Source organism: Cervus elaphus, chromosome 13 (assembly GCF_910594005.1).
Source record: "Cervus elaphus chromosome 13, mCerEla1.1, whole genome shotgun sequence".
Lineage (NCBI taxonomy): Eukaryota > Metazoa > Chordata > Mammalia > Artiodactyla > Cervidae > Cervus > Cervus elaphus.
Genome location: NC_057827.1, coordinates 65964536 through 65979996, shown reverse-complemented (window position 1 = coordinate 65979996; position 15461 = coordinate 65964536). Strand labels below are relative to the sequence as shown.

General features: G+C 54.7%; 1 protein-coding gene across 7 annotated transcripts in view; it reads left to right on the top strand.

The window, feature by feature from the left end:
• Positions 1-15461, top strand: part of BCL11B (BAF chromatin remodeling complex subunit BCL11B) — a 104332-nt gene that overhangs the window by 15429 nt on the left and 73442 nt on the right. For 4 of the 7 annotated variants that reach the window (XM_043921604.1, XM_043921601.1, XM_043921605.1 and 1 more), the window contains one exon: positions 1431-1799. In XM_043921604.1, the coding sequence (XP_043777539.1) occupies positions 1511-1799 (289 nt within the window). In that variant the 5' untranslated portion in view covers positions 1431-1510. Of the gene's footprint in view, positions 1-1430; positions 1800-11039; positions 12984-15461 lie in introns of those variants that run through there. The other 3 variants (XM_043921606.1, XM_043921602.1, XM_043921607.1) reach the window with 2 other exon arrangements.

Below are 15461 nucleotides of genomic sequence, written 5' to 3'. Positions count from 1 at the left end.
ATGCCATACAACTTAAAACGTACCTGCCTCCTCGGGTTTCAGACCTCTGGCTGCCCCCTGGCTTCTCGGAAGACCCCACCACTGGTGCTGTCTACACAGCCATTGACATTTGCTCTTGACCAATTCCACCTCGAGTTTGCTCAGACCCTGAGCGTGGATGCAACGTCGCTGTCCAGTTGCCTTATTTATGACCTGTTGGTTGGCTGCGTCTCCCAGGTTTCCCGAGGGGGTTGCTGCTTTTTGAGGCGTTTACTAGCTTCAAAATATTTGGGTCCCTTGCCCCCTACAAAACAAAAATGAAAGGAGGTAGGTAGATCGGCTGCTAAAGAAATATGAAAACATACAGCCCATTGCAAGTGTGGTTTGTCCTCTGCCAAGAAATGCTTTTGGAGTCTGAAGAGTTATTTTTTTTTTTCTTTTCTTTTTACTGGGAATGAAATAAAAACCGACCAACAAAAAAGGACAGTAGGGAGTTGGTGAGAGTCGGCAAAATCTACAAAGCGATGGGAGTCTGACCAGGAGCAGAGTGTTTGGCAGGGAAGCCGGCTGCCTCGTTCAGCTGACTAGCCGCGTCTCTTCCCTGCATTTTTTTTTGTTTGTTTGTTTTTTTCCCTTCTATATTTCTTTCTGAACCAATGCTCACATGTTGCTTTCTGAGCCCGGGTCCTTTCTTTCTCTTGGAAGGACCAGCCCCGGGACGCCTGTCTGGGTTCCTGTTTTCCTCTGTGGTGTGCAGCCAAGTCTCAGGTAGAAGAATGCAGGCAGGGGCGCTCATGAATGGGGAGGACCTGAATGAAGGTGGGAGGGAAGAGGGGTGTGTGACTCCCGCCCGAGCGGGGAGAAGCAGCTCTGGCTCGCTGTTCTAAGCCTTGGCTGCCCGTCGGAATCACCTGAGAGCCTTTAAAAAAAAAAAAAGAAGACAGCCTGAAGTTTGACTCCCAGTGTCATTGGTCTAGGGTACTGCCTGGGAGCCCGGGGTTTTCAAAGCTCCCAGGTGGTTCTGAGATGTTGCAAAGTTTTCGAGATGCCTCTCCATCACACTGCCACCAGATTGGGGATGGTCCAGCCCCCAGTGGAACCAGGATGTGTGTGGATGTGCAGGTGGTCATGTGCGTGTCCGTATGCTGAACTGAGGGGAAACTGGCAGGAAATAAACTAGAAAGCAGTAAGATCTGCACCGCTTAAGGGGCAACCTCTGGGAGCTGCAAGGGCTGCTCCTGGAGCCTCACTTTGCCCATCTGTGGCATGCAGGATGGCGAACCCCTTATCTCCAGGAGTCTTGGTGGGGGGGGAGCGTGGTGAACCCCTCGCATCCCGCAGTAGAGGGGCCTGCTTCTTGGTGGGGAAGGGTTGGAACGAACGATGGGTCTTGTGACTCCTTAAGCCCATCTTGTCTTCTCTGCCCCTCCCCTTGTGCTTTCTCTCTCCAGCAGAGCCTGAGCATGTGGAGGCCGCCATCCTCGAGGAAGACGAGGGTCTGGAGATAGAGGAGCCTGGCAGCCTGGGGCTGATGGTGGGTGGCCCCGACCCTGACCTGCTCACCTGTGGACAGTGTCAGATGAACTTCCCCCTGGGAGACATCCTGGTTTTTATAGAGCACAAGAAGAAGCAGTGTGGCGGCAGCCTGGGGGCCTGCTATGACAAGGGCCTAGACAAGGGCAGCCCTCCACCCTCCTCGCGCTCTGAGCTCAGGAAAGTGTCCGAGCCGGTGGAGATCGGGATCCAGGTGACCCCCGACGAGGATGACCACCTGCTGTCACCCACGAAAGGCGTCTGCCCCAAGCAGGAGAACCTCGCAGGTATGGAACATTGCCCTTGCCCGGCCGCTGCAGAAGCCCACTCACCCGTCGGGTCCCAGGCCCGCCCTCGCCCCTCGCTGTGCCGGGGAGGGGTGGGGCTCGCCCTCTGTCTGAGGGTGTCAGTGCTGGGAGGGCCCGCGGGGCTACCAGGATGGGCTTGCCCTTGCTGAGGGGCCAGCATCCGGGTGACCCTCGGGAGGAGACAGGCCTGGGGCTCAGAGAGGCCCAGCGGGCTGAGGCTTGCTTTGCTTTTGGCAACGGACTCCCGTGGTGGGGGCCTCATCCACAGCTGGCCGGGAGAGCAGGACGGACCTTGGGAAGGCTAGCTGGCTCTGACTTTGCTGGTGTCCTTGGCTTAGTCTCTGGCTTTGGAGCCTGAACGTCTCGGGTTGGAATCTCTTCTGCACAACTTGGATAAAGTCAGTTTCCCCATCTGTGAAATGGAGCGAATGAGACCTATCTGTTGGAGGTCGTTGTGAGGCTTGATGAGATGTTGCGTGTGGGCAGGGCCTGCTGGGGGCCCTCGTTTTTCTCGTCCACTCTCTGGCTTCAGTTTCCCATCTGTCCAGAGGCCCCTTCTGATGTTGCCTGGTCCTCAGAGTGGGCCCGGGGAGCGGCTCGTGGGAACCTGGCTGGAGCCGGTGCTTCTTGGGGGAGGTTGGCCATTGCCTCTGGCATGCCCACCTGGTGGGCCACCTGGACAGCTGGCTTTGATCACCTGAAGGACACGTGCAGGGGCTGGCATCCTTGGGCAGGCCCAGGGAGTTGGCCTCAAGTTCTGTTCGGGTCAAGGCCATGGCACGCCAGGGCCTCTTTTAGGGAGCTCGTGATCCATGCAGCCCAGAGCGGTGGCTTCCGGTTTGTCCTCCTGAGCTCAGGGCCCAGGTTGGCCCGTGTTTCCTAGAAGCAGTGGGACGCTCTCGGAGCACGTGCAGGGCTCGGATCCTGCCAGGAGACTTTGGACGAGCTCCTTCGGGGTCCGAGCCTCAGTTTCTCCCGGTGTCACCAAGAAGGACAGTCCTGGCGGGCCGGGTGGGTAGGTTCAAAGAGCAGGAGCGCCATCAATGCTTTGCCGGTGGAGCTTTTCTCTTGGGGGTACCTTCTGGCACCGCAGCACGCAAGCAAGTGGCTGGCCAGATGACTGTATCCATCTCCACAGCGTCTGGGTCATGGAAGCCAGTGGAGATGCTGGGTGCTACCTGGCCGGGGCGGGGGGTGGTGAACCAGGTGGAACCAGGGCACTCTGCTCCCATGGGTGGGACAGATGAGCATGGCCAGGAGACCCCACCCCCCATCCCACCATCACCCAGGAGGCAGTTAGTCAGGGTGATGCAGCAAGTCCAGCTGCCCTGGGGCAGCCACCGGGCAGCTCTGTGACCCTGAGCCTCCCTTTGCCCGTCTGTACAATGGGGTTAATGAGCTCTGTCTCTGGCCTGCAGTGGAGTGCCGAGTCCTGCAGGCATGGGCTGGGCCCTGGGGAGACCCCGTCCAACCAGACTGGCCTGTGGGGCTGGCCTTCTGGCGGGTGTCCTGGCGTGAAATCTCCCACACTCTTAACTTGCCCAGGGCGTTGAGGAAAGTGTCCGCCGTGTTCAGGCCCAAGTCCCAGCAGCCCTGGTTTCTCAGAGCGCCGAGTGGGTCTGAGCGATCCTGCTTTCCTCAGGGCCGGAGCCCTGGCGCGGAGGAAGGCGTTGGGCCCCTTCTCTCTGTCTGACGCCGAGAGCTGGTTTTTGCCAGCGGCGCAGACACGGGGCGTCAGTGCGCACAGACCTTTCAGGAGTGGCTGCTGCCCACGAGAGGGGCCCCATTCATGGTTCAATGGAAAGGCTTCCTGCTTTCGCCAGGGCCCATCCAAATCCTCATTTCACAGAGAAGGTATTTTCCAATGAGAGGCTGCAGATCGTTGTGGGTAGGTTTGTTTAAGAAAGCGACTAAATATGATTTCATAAAAGGCAAAGTTAATCTCCACGGCGGCTTTGTCCTCACCCCCCACGCCCCCCGCCGCCCTCTGTCCCCACTCCCTTTCTCGGGGTTGTCATACTGCAGCGGCCTACAGTATTTTTATTCTGTGTGTGACGAAAGATATTCTTGGCCTTTTCTGTTCAGCAACAGGACGAATGGATTTCTTCATTCTCGAAAAAATATGTAAAATAATCCCTTAGAAGTCTAAGGAGATATGTTTGTTCAAAGCATTTAAAATGTTATTTTAATCAAAGGCACGAGACAGTCTCCATGCTGTGTCAGCTAGAGACGACCATTCCGTTTTAACAGCCCATCATGATTTTTCTTTCCCAGACTCCTTTTTTGCCTTTTCCCCTCCCTACTTTGACACCAACTTTTCCCTTCTTCTTCTTTTTTTTTTTAATTTAATAAAAAGGAAAGATTAAAGAATAAAAACTTCCGTAGCTCAAATGTATAAAGTCATTTAATATGGTGGGAGCATTAATTATTTTAGCTTAATTGAATTCTGAGGACTGCAGTAGTTGCATTTTTGTAGACAAGCCCTGTTTATTATTTCTCTGTGTAGATTAACAGTAAAGGAAACACAGATAACTTTAGTTATTTATTGTAAAATAAATGTGTCAATTCATGTGTAAAGCAAGCTGCTGAAAGATAATTGAGTCTTTATATTTTAAGAGGGGGACTAGGAATTCCAGGCGCTTCTCCGCCCGGGCTTCCGGAAATCTACACAGCTGTTGCCCCAGCCCTGGGCAGCGCTGGCCTTGCCCAGGCCTTTTCTGTCCCTCCTTCCTGGCTGTGGCTGGGAGGGGATGCTCCAGCCTGTCCATGCTCCCCTGTCATCCGTGGAGCTGGCCTTGGTCGGTAGCTGGTGTGGGTGGTGGGTGGCGCTGATTGCGAGGACTTGGCCTCTGACTTGGTGGTCTGAGGCAGGGCGCCCATGTGGCCGTGAGGGTCCTGCTTTTCCTGGAGCCCACAATCTAAGCATGGTCCAGACAGGCGGGTCCCAACTCTCTTCCTACCAGGTGCTTCTAGAGGCTGGTCTCCAGAGATGGGCTAGGCAGGGTTGGTCTGTAAATATGTGGGGGGGGGGGTCCCTTCTACTGTCAGGGGCTTCCCCAGAGGTTCAGTAGTTAAAAATCCACCTGCCAATACAGGAGATGCAGGAGACATGGGTTCGATCCTTGGGTTGGAAAGATCCCTTGTAGGAGGGGGCATGGCAACCCACTCCAGTATTCTTGCCTGGAGAATCCTGTGGACAGAGGAGCTTGGCGGTCCGCGGTCCGTAGGGTCGCAAAGAGTTGGACACAAAGTGACTGAGCATGCACTTCCATGTTAAGGACAGCCCCAGGCTGAGAACCCAGCTGGAATTCTGTGAGTCGTTACCCCAGAGTGGCACTTGTTTCTTGGGATGCCATTCTGGAGATGGGTATAAAAAGATCAGTTAACTACTTTTTTTTTTTTTTTTTAATGACAGAGGAGTAGGAGAGTGGAAAGAGGATGTTTCTGAAGCTTTGTCTCCTAGGGCAGCGGTCCCCAACCTTTCTGGCCTCAGGGACTGATTTCGTGGAAGACAGAGTTTTTCCACTGACTGGGGCAGGGTGGGGGGTGGTTTGGGGGTGATTCAAGCACATTACATTTCTTGTGCACTTTACTGCTATTATTGTTACATCAGCTCCACCTCAGATCATCAGGCATTAGAGCCTGGAGGCTGGGGACCCCTGTCCTATTGCATTCATTCATTCGTTCAACTAGTACCTACTGCCCTTTCCCCACCCTGGACATCCCCACTGGAAAGAGCCCCCATGGGGCAGCAGCATGGTGGGAGGGTGGCCACGTGGGCACAGGGCCAGGGTGTGAGCTGCCCTGCCCTTGATGCATATAGTCGAGTTCTGGGGTGCTGCTTTTTGAAGATGTGCTGGGCCTGGAGGAGGTCCCTCGAGCTTCTGTCCAAGGCAACCCCCCAAGCAGACGGAGGGCTGGTGCTGGCCAGAGGTAGGGGCTTTGGCTCGAGCTCTGACCCAGGGGCAGGCCTCTGATACACGTCTGTCTGTATTGGAGTTCTTCCTGTTTCTTAAGATCCCTTCCCGCCGCATCCTCCCTGCCTCTGAGGAGGGTTCTGATGGAGCTCAGGGACCCATTCATCGAGGGTAGCAGGAGTAGTGAGCCCTGGGAGGGGAGGTGAGCGGGGTCCAGGCTTTGCCAAGAGCATGAGTCTCTGAGCTCTTCTCTGGGACGGGCGTCCCGAGGAGGGGTGAGGCAAGGCGGGGTTAGGGGATTTGGGTTTGCCATCCACACTGGTGAGCCCAAGTCTGCGCCCCACCCTGCTTTCTGCTGGCCACTTGCAGTGTGACGTGCCCTTCTGAGCTGCAGGGTCCTCATCTACCTAATGATAATTGTGACATTTAGAAAGGATGTGTGCGTGGCGTGCATGCTGCGAATACGAGTGGGCCCCTCTTCCTTCAGGGATGCTCTGCTGTCTCTCTCTGGCTCCATCATCTCCCGGTGTTAGAATAGTGACCATTGGTCTCCCTGGGATCTGGGAGAAATTTCCACTGGGTTCTGAGGCTGCCCGTCAGAAGCAACTTCAGGACGACAGTCACGTGTGCCGTCTGGTGTGCGGCCCCTCCTTTCCCATCTTCGGTCACATTACCATCATCTGGTGACAACGTGAGGGCAGGTTGCCCGGGAGGAGGCGTCTGGAGGGTTGAAGGAGCGAGTTGCTCTGGTGCCCGTCGGCCAGGGTGGGATTTCCAAGCCCCCCCAGGCAAGTCGCTTCATTTTTCTGGATCCCGGCTTCCTCGTCTGCACCTACTTTTTTGACTTCATGCTCAGAATTCAATGAGATGAGAGTGTTAAGCGCCCACCTGGTACAAGGTCTGGTCTCAGGTAGACCCCTGAGCAATGGAAGCATCTGGAAAGCTTTGAAAAGAGCGTGGACCTTGCCTGGCGGTGTGAGATGCTTGCCTTTCAGAGTCAGAGTCCTGAAAACTTATCTTGGATGTCTCTCAGCCATTCCCTACAGCTTGCGCCTTAGAATTCCCATTGTATAGCCCCTGATCACAGGTATTTCATTTTTGCGCGTTATCACCCCTACCACAACCAAATGAAGCTATCAGGGGAGGAATGAGCCATCAGCTGTCAGCCATAGGTTTGCCTTTTCTTTGCTCCTTACCCCAAACGCCAAGTGTCAGATTTCTGGAGAAATGCAGGAGACAGGCAGCAGGTGACAGGAGGTGGCAGGCCCCCCTCGAGTGGAGGCGGCCGGCAGGTCCGTGCTGTGATGGCTCCGCCTGGTTCCTTTGTCAGGAACCAGGAAGGACTGGAGATGCACCTGGGGGTGGAGGGCAGGGTTCACGTGGCAGGCAGGGCACACACCCCCAGCTTTGGTTTGGGGTCCCAGTGACAAAATGCATTGCAGAAAAGGGCTTCTGCTCAGCCAGGGGATTTACACTGCTGCTCAGAGAATGCTCGTTTCAGACTGTAAAAAATAAATAAAATAAGTGTGAGAAAAGAATATTAGCTTGGCCAGTGGGAGAAACTAAATAACTTGCTCGTGCTGGAAACTGGAGATAAACCCCACTTGCAGGTTGTCTTAAAAAAAAACTTGCATTTGATATATTTAGAGTTGTTATTTTCCCTTCAAATTAAGATTAGTTAAATCCATGTGTGTTGTGGCATGGATTATATTTTTTTTATTACTAAATCATGACAGCTAATTATTAGTTCTGTCTGCACCAAGGGGTTGTGGACTGTTCTGTCTGAGGGACATGGCCCTAGGTTCTGGCTGGGGTGCTGGGCATTGCAGGACTGACCTCAGAGCTTGGGCAGGGCTGGTGGGTGGTGGGTAAGAGGGGGCCAACCTGGTCACCTGCTGACATAGGTGCTTTTCTTGGGTTGAAATCTCACCTTGAAAGATGTCAGTCTTGAAACAGATACTGTTAACCCCACTCTGAAATAGATATTTCTAATCCCACTTTGAGTTGGGGCTCAGAGAGGTTAAAGACTTGCCTGAGGTCACACAGCAAAGTGGAATCAGACTTGGGTCTGCCTGGCTTCTTCATATAGCACAGGGTATGGAGGCTTTTAGGGAGAGGGATCCTAATTTGTCTGGCTGGTGGAGCCATTGATGGCAGGCACTATCTCCAGACCCCATTCAAGGTGGTCTTTGAAGCCTGTCCCAGGTGTGACTCTTGGAAACACTGCCAGGAATCCTCAGGCCCCCAGAAACCTTGGTGCAGTCCCAGGCATGCTCATACGGTTGCCCACACTTCCTGGTGAAGGTTTGGAGAGACAGGTGGCAGAAGAGCAATAAAATAAAAGCAGTAATACATGAATTCAGATAGACCAAGGCTAGAACTGGTATTTTGCCAGTGACTTGTCCTAGGACCTTCAGCAAAGTGTCCACCTTTCCAAATCTCAATTTCCTATAAAATGGAGTTAATCTTTCTTATCGGTCAGGCTTGTTCTAAGGTGTGGTTTAGACAATGTATGCGTATACTGGCTTCCAGGGGGCTCAGTGGTTATGAATCTGCCTGCAATGCAGGAGACGCAGGTTTGATCCCTGGGTCAGGAAGTTCCTCTGGAGAAGGAAATGGCAACCCACTCCAGTATTCCTGCTTGGAGAATCCCATGGACAGAGGAGCCTGGCAGGCTAGAGTCTGTGGGTTCGCAAAGAGTCGGACACGACTGAGAACACACCCATACACACACACGCACACACACATGCCTGTTACTAGGTCCCTGTGCATTTGTAACTGTTAAATAGTAGTCTCCAGTGGAGTGCGTGGGGTTCCAGCCTGAGCCGGAAGGATCTCTGCCTTTGCCCATCCTTGCCTGTTAAGAGACTTGTCTGAGCTTGTGTACTTGGTTGTTGGCAGGGCTCTGACCACACCAGGCTGCCCAGCCCTGCAGCTCAAGGCAAGCCGTTTCCTCTCTCGGAGCCCTGGTTTCCTCTCCTGTAAACGGGGATGGGCGGCCTCAGGGAGGCGGGAGACGGCAGGTAACCTTTGTAATCTGTTCACACCATGGCAAAGAGTGTCAGTAAGCTCCACAACACGACTGTAGCACTAAGTCGTCGCTGGAGGTTGTATTGAACTAAGAAGGAGATGCAAAATACCGGTCAGTGAAAGGGTCAGTTCCTCCCCTCTTTCAGGTTAGGGACCTTACTATCTGATTTATATAAGCGGATCCATACTTCCAGCAGGAGTGCAGAAAAGGGGAGGGAAAGTAAAGGAAGAGAGAGAGAAAGGTTCTCAAGCGGAGAACTTAACCAACATTCAGCCTCAATTATTATTATTATTATTAGGGTTTTTATTTGACAGTAAATAGTTAGCAGTTGACTTAAGTTTTTTATTAGCCTTTTGACTGCTGCCCCCCCCCCATCCCCTAATTTTCATGGCTGACTAATGCATAACCAGCAGCTCCAGAATCTCTCAGGAGTGGGCTAAGACAGCTCCATAAATAAGGCAGCCTGGATGTCACCCTGTGCCCTTGGATTCCTCTTTCACCGAGGAGACAAAAAGATTTGAGTTTTTCGTATTTGGGTTTTTAATTTAACACATCCTTATTAGAGCTCACAACGTGCCAGTCACTGTTTGAAGGGCTTTACACGTATTAACTGATGTAATCCTCCCAGCAGCCTCACTGTGCAGAAGAGGAGGCTGGAGCACAGAGACGTGAAGTCACTGGCCCAGGGTCACACAGCCAGTGAGCAGGGGCTCCGGGTGTGAACTCCGGCAGTCATGTTCCTTCCTGTGGTGAAGCGTGTGCTGCCCGTGGTCACATTTCATCCCGAGTTCCCATCCACCGTCTCTGCCCCACTAGGGCGGTAAATCAAATACTACTTTCATTTTGTAGATGAGGAAACCGAGTCACAGCGAGGGAAGGCGCCTCGCTCACCCACCCTGCTCTGTGCTGAGTCGGAGGGCGAGGGACGGTGCCTGCCTAACCCGCCCGGTCCTGTGAGTCAGCGGCATAGTCGTGTCTAGAAACCAGGCTCCTGACTTCCAGCCAGGAAGTGACCTTCACAGGGCGGTGTGAGGGGTCCTCACCCGGTCATCTCCAGGGAGCCCAGGCACCCGGGGTTCCTGTGGGTCTTTGTGGCTGGCAGGGCCCCTTCTGCTCCCAATTTCCTAAGGGTGAAGCTCTGTGACGGAACCTGGGGTGTAGTGTGGGGTGCACCCCACTGCCGTCCTACACATGTCTCTGGAATTTTTGTGCCTTCTATCGTCTGTACAAAAGTCATCTTATTAGGAGCTGACCCCCAGGGTCAGGACTGGGTTAGCAACAGGCCTGTGGGCTTATTGCATGAAGCCTGGGGAGAGGCAGGCCCTAAACCTGCGGCCTGCATGTTGTGTGACCTTGAGCAGACCCTCCCCCTCTCTGGGCCCGAGCTTCCTCAGTGGAAAAGGAGTGACCAGCGCTTTCTAACAGATGCAGGAGCCTGGCGGCAGGGTGAGGGGTGGACTCCAACTTCCCACCTAAATTCCCTCCCCCCCCTTTTTTTAAAGAAGCCTAAAAGTTTAATTTTATTGAATAAAGAAAGTTTATCCCAGGACTTTCCTACATAGTGGGCTTAGGAAATAAGTTTTCTTTGAAGATATTGGTCACTGAAAATGAAAGTATCACCTTAAAGGATATACGGGGTCTCTTTCTGCTCCAAGCTGTGACGATTCTTCCAGGAGGATTTGGTGCTGCCCTGTGACAGGCATCCAGTTTAGACTCCGGGTCCCTCGAGTGACCAGGCCCCCTCTGGGCACTGTCCCTCATCCTGTAGATGTGGGCTGCTGGTGTGGTTGTTAAGAGGACCTCTCCTTCCCCAACTGTATAGACCTCAGGCCCCACAAAATCTGGACCCACCTGGCCCAGGCACTGCTAGGCGGCAACCAGTGACCTAAGTGGGCAGGAGTGTCAGCTTTGCTGGAAGTGAGCCCAGGGAGGCGCTCCAGATGGCACAGGGGATCAGGTCTCGGGGGTGGGGAAGGCCTTTTTGGAGAATGTAAGGCTTTATCTTGTTTGTGTGCGGAAGTGTGCAAGATCCTGGTTCTGGACCAGGGGTCCAACCTGCACCCCCTGCGTTGGAAGCACAGAGTCTTAACCGGCAGGGATGTCTCAAGGCTTTGCTTTATTTTGTTTTTAAGTGGGTTTCCTTAGGGTCCTCTTCCTCATCCACTGGTTTTGATCTGGAGGGGGAGGGGCGGCCCCCAGGAAGGAGGAGTCTGTGGGGAGGCCCGGTCACGTGGGAGGGGGGAGGCCTGGAGCAGAGAGGTGGGACCCTGTGAATGAGAGACCCCTCTGGGAGAGGGGTTGCCCATTGCTGCTCAGACAGCATGGAAACTGGGACCCCAGGCTCCTTGGGGTGGAAAAATAGCAACGAAAGTGTCTTTGGTTGGAGGTGAGAAGTCAGAATCCTCCCTTCCTTGTGGAGAGGAGAAGGCAGTTCCTTGGATGTGCCTTCAAAAGCAGGTGGATCCCCCCAGCCTGTGACAGCCAGCTGGTTCTAAGTCAAGGCACTGTTTGATCAGGGCAGCTTCCATGGCCTTCACGTTGCCAGTGTGGACACAGCCTTAGGTGTAGGCAGGTGAGTCCAGACTCAAAGGTGTGAACAGGTCCTTGCCCACCCATGATGAACCTGCGTGTGCAGAGACCCGCAGCCTGTCAGCCCCAGTGCCTGGGCTGCAATGGTGTGTGGGGGAGTACATCTGTCTAACCCAGCCGTGTCCAAAAAACATGCTTGTCACCCCCCCACCCCCCCGCCCCGACACCAGGTACCAAAGGGATCCAGGAAAGTAGCAGAGAAAGCACTGGCTTTATTTCAAACAGTGAAGGGACCAGGGATCTGACCCTCATCCCTTGCATTGGAAGCAGGTAGCCCGCCTGCTTTTTTGGTACCTGGTCCTCTGGCTTTTTTGGGCCAGAGCTTGCTTGGCATCTGGAGAGTTTAGCGCCCCCCCCCCCCCAGCAGGGTTTTAGGGGTCCTCCCCTGGGGCTGGGGGTCAGGGACTGCCTTTCCTGGGTTTAGTATGACCACAGTCGTCTAGGGTCCTTCCTTTCCCTAAAGGAGAAGCAGGACAATCCTTTGATGGCCCCCTCCCACCCCAGCGACTGGCTGAAAAGGTTGAGGCTGGTAGACCCCACAAAACCAAGTTCTCCAAGGGAGCCAGTGGAGTCTTTCCCCCTCCCACCCCGAGTTCAAAGCCAGCCAATTAAGAAATCTAAACAGTGTGGTCTTCTCCCCGCTTCGTTGACATCACTGGCTTGTAAAACTTTCCCTGCAGAAGGAGGCGAGGCGTCTTGATTCCCCGGGGAAAAAGAAGTATGTAATTTTCCTGACCTGGCCTTTGCTTGGGATCGGGAAGCGGGGAAAGAGACACAAACGGGGCCTAAGACACAAACAAGGTCCACGCTCTGGCGTCGGGGTCGTGCCACCCGCGGCCCCGCGGTCCCAGACGTGTGCGGGCAATGCCTGGCTCCCCCGGTCCGGCGAGGCTGCCCCCGCAGTTTAGGGCCGGGGTCGCTTGTGAGGCCTGGGTCATCGGCGCTTTAGCGGGGAGGGTGGGAAGATGGATATCTTAACTCCGCCCAGTTCTTGAGACTGAACCCCTTTCCCGCTCTCCTGAAACCGGGCGCCACCTGCCCCACCACTAATGCAATTGTCGGTGAGTCGGGACGGTTGCCACGTGTAAGACACCTCTGGCCGCCCCCCTCCCCCGTCCCGCCAGGATCTCCAGTGACTCCTCCACCCCAGGCCTGGTTCTCTCCCCTACCCCCGAAGGCGCCCACCACCTGCAAATCATCCCCTCCGCCGTGGGAGGGGGGCGGGGACAGCACTTGAGGCCCCGCCCCCTGGGGGGCCCCTCCAAGGTGGGGGTCCCTTAGTCCCTCTTCCCAGCCGAGACCAGGCACACAATAGCCTTTTCCGTGGCGGGTAACGCCGAGCTCAGGCGGGGGCGCAGGGCTCCACCCCGACCCCTTACGGGAAATGGGCGGACACTCTGGCAACTTCTTGATGGCTCTGGGGCCTCCCCTGTGGCCGGTGCCCCTCTCCAGATCGGGCATGCCAAGGCTCCGCTCGAGGGTCGTTGGGCGCGTCTGGGTCCCGCTGGGGGCAGCCGGGCTGGCCGACTCTCTCGCGGCCACTCCGGCCTGCGCCCCTGGCGCGCGGGCTGTGCGACCATCAGCCCTTCTTTCCTGCCCTCCAGGTCCCGGGCCGCCGCGGCGCACGTACGCTGTGTCTTCCAGGGGCGGGAGGGCCGAGGGGGGCTCAGGCCCATGCATAATTCGGGGGCTTAATGGACCAGCTGCCCGAGCTGGGCGGCAAGGGGCGGGCGGAGGAGGAGCAGCTGACCCTGCCCACGTCTGGCCTCACCGGGAAGGCGCGCTCCTTTCTTCCTCCCGTGACAGCTCCCCTCCCCCCTCGGGGCCCGGGGTCCGAGGAGGGCGGAGGGCTGGGGGCGGCCGACTCCTCGGGTCGGCCTAGGGGAAGGGGGCTTCCTTCGCTCTTCCAGGCCACTTTTCCCTGGGGGCGGAGGCGTGCAGTGAATCCGAGACCCACCAGGACCCGGCGCCCGTTGGAACCGGGGGGAGTTGGAATGCAGGTTTCTTGGGAGCACTTGGCTGCCCCGGAGTCTTTCTTTCCGAGACCCTCCCCACCCCGCCTCCCAGTCCCCAGGCAGCCCCCTGCTCCGAAGCCGCCCAACGAGCTCGCCCCTGGCCCTGGGCCAGCCCCCTTCCCTGGCAGCGCTGGAGATGGATGGAGGCGGAGACCCAAGGTCAAGGGCGGGGAGGCCGCCGGCCGGGGGGCCCTTTGTGCTCTCTGGGCCGCCCCCTCCTCCCACCGCTGCCGCTGCCCCCTCCCCGGACCCCCGGCGGGCGCCCGCGCTGGTGACCTTCCTGGGGGCGTGGGGAACTGCATTTCAGGACCCAAGAAAAGTCCTGCGAGCGGCTCCCCCTCCTCGAACCGCAGTGCACAGGGGGCGGGCCTCCTGGGCTGGGGTGGCGTTCCTTCGCGGGCTTTGGTCCCGGATCTTGGGGAGGGGCTGGTGGGGGGGTGTCCCCTCTCCTCCTGCTGCCTAAGCTCTGGAGGGTCGTGCCGCCCTCATCCTCCCGCCTTGGCCCGACAGAGCCCGGCGGTTCCCTCGATCCAGGTGAGGCTCGGTTGGAAGGCGCCTTCTTCAAAGAGTCCCCTTGTGCATAATTTGTGTCCATTCGGAGCCAAAAAGCCCAGTCCAAAAGTGGTGTTCTTCGGAGCTTTTTTTTTTTTTTTTTTTGCGGGGGAGGAGAGGGAGCCTGTTTTTCTAGAGGGAAATCCTGGGGCTGGGATTTAAAACACTCAAGAACAAAAGTGTTTTCCCAATTGTGTGGGAATGCAACCCTCCACCAGAATGGGGCACAAAGCCTCCTGGAATTACAGGGAATTAATGTCAGTCCTTCCTCCAGGCCGACCTCTTACAATAACTCCCCCAAAGAGAATTTGAATGCAAATGGTCACCTTGCTAGGAGTCTCTCTTTATTTTTGCTTCCTAAAAATTGGCCTCCAATTGTTTAAAGCACTCCAACAGGCCCTTAAAGACCCAGAAAAGCATTGGTTGGACGCCCAATGTATTTACCACAAAGCTCTTAAGAGAATGTTCAAACATTTTCCCAAAGCTGTTGCTCTGGAAATAAAAATGTATGCTGTTTGCCTATAGAAGATTAAAAGTTTACCTTCACCATGACAGCTTTTCTAGCTAGAATTGGAACCATGTCTCTATTTTCCATTATTTCAGAAATAGGTCTATATCAAGCGGAATATATTTGCTGTAACGAGAGTCAAGATAATTTGAAAAAATATGTATATACATATATATTTATGATTTGGGCTGACCCAAATCATAACAGAATATTAATATGGCACTCTCTCTGCTCTCAGAGGCTAATGTTTTTTGTAAACAGTGCCTTCGTGGCATTTTGAGTAAGAGTTGATCTTAAAAAAAAATCTCAGATTTAGCTTACCCGAACTTTTGAGCAGCTTGCTTTTTTTCTGCTGGAGGAATCTGACGGCATTTGTCAATTTTTTTTTGAAAGGCCTACGGAAAAGGTAACAAATTCAACACTTGGGAACTCAAAGCCGCTGCCAGTCCTGGACAGGAAGGTTTTCTTATGTGCCTGGACTTGCTCGTTGATTTCTCAGACGTCCATTTATAACAGTTCTAACAAGATAGAATCTGCCTTTGAATATCTGTAAATACGGGTAAAGATCACAATCCCGCACGCATAATGGTCCAAGACTGAAGAGGCAGATTCTCGTGTTTGATTAATATTTATGTTACCGGATTCCTTTACAGAAAGAAAGAAGAAACACTAATTATGGGTGTGTGTTCCAGGGGCCCCGTGCTGGGTCTGTGCAGTTCCTTTAGAGAGATGTCCATTTCAGGATTTTTGGAGACAAGGTGTGTGTGTGGGGGTGGGGGATGGGGGTGACTTCAGGTTTTGCTTGCAAGACAGGTAAATGTGCAAATGGTGATTTAATGACTGTCACAGGGAGGAGGAGGCCACCTTATTTCTGTTTTCTTTGACGACTCAACAGTGATGAAAATTATGAGTGATTTCTCCCTCTTGATTTCGGTTAAGGTTTGGGGCAGAGTGGTGGAAGGCTCTCGTTCAGAATCCTCAGAGAGAGCCCGCAGGCCCCCGAATCCTCGTCCTCCTCTAGCGGACACA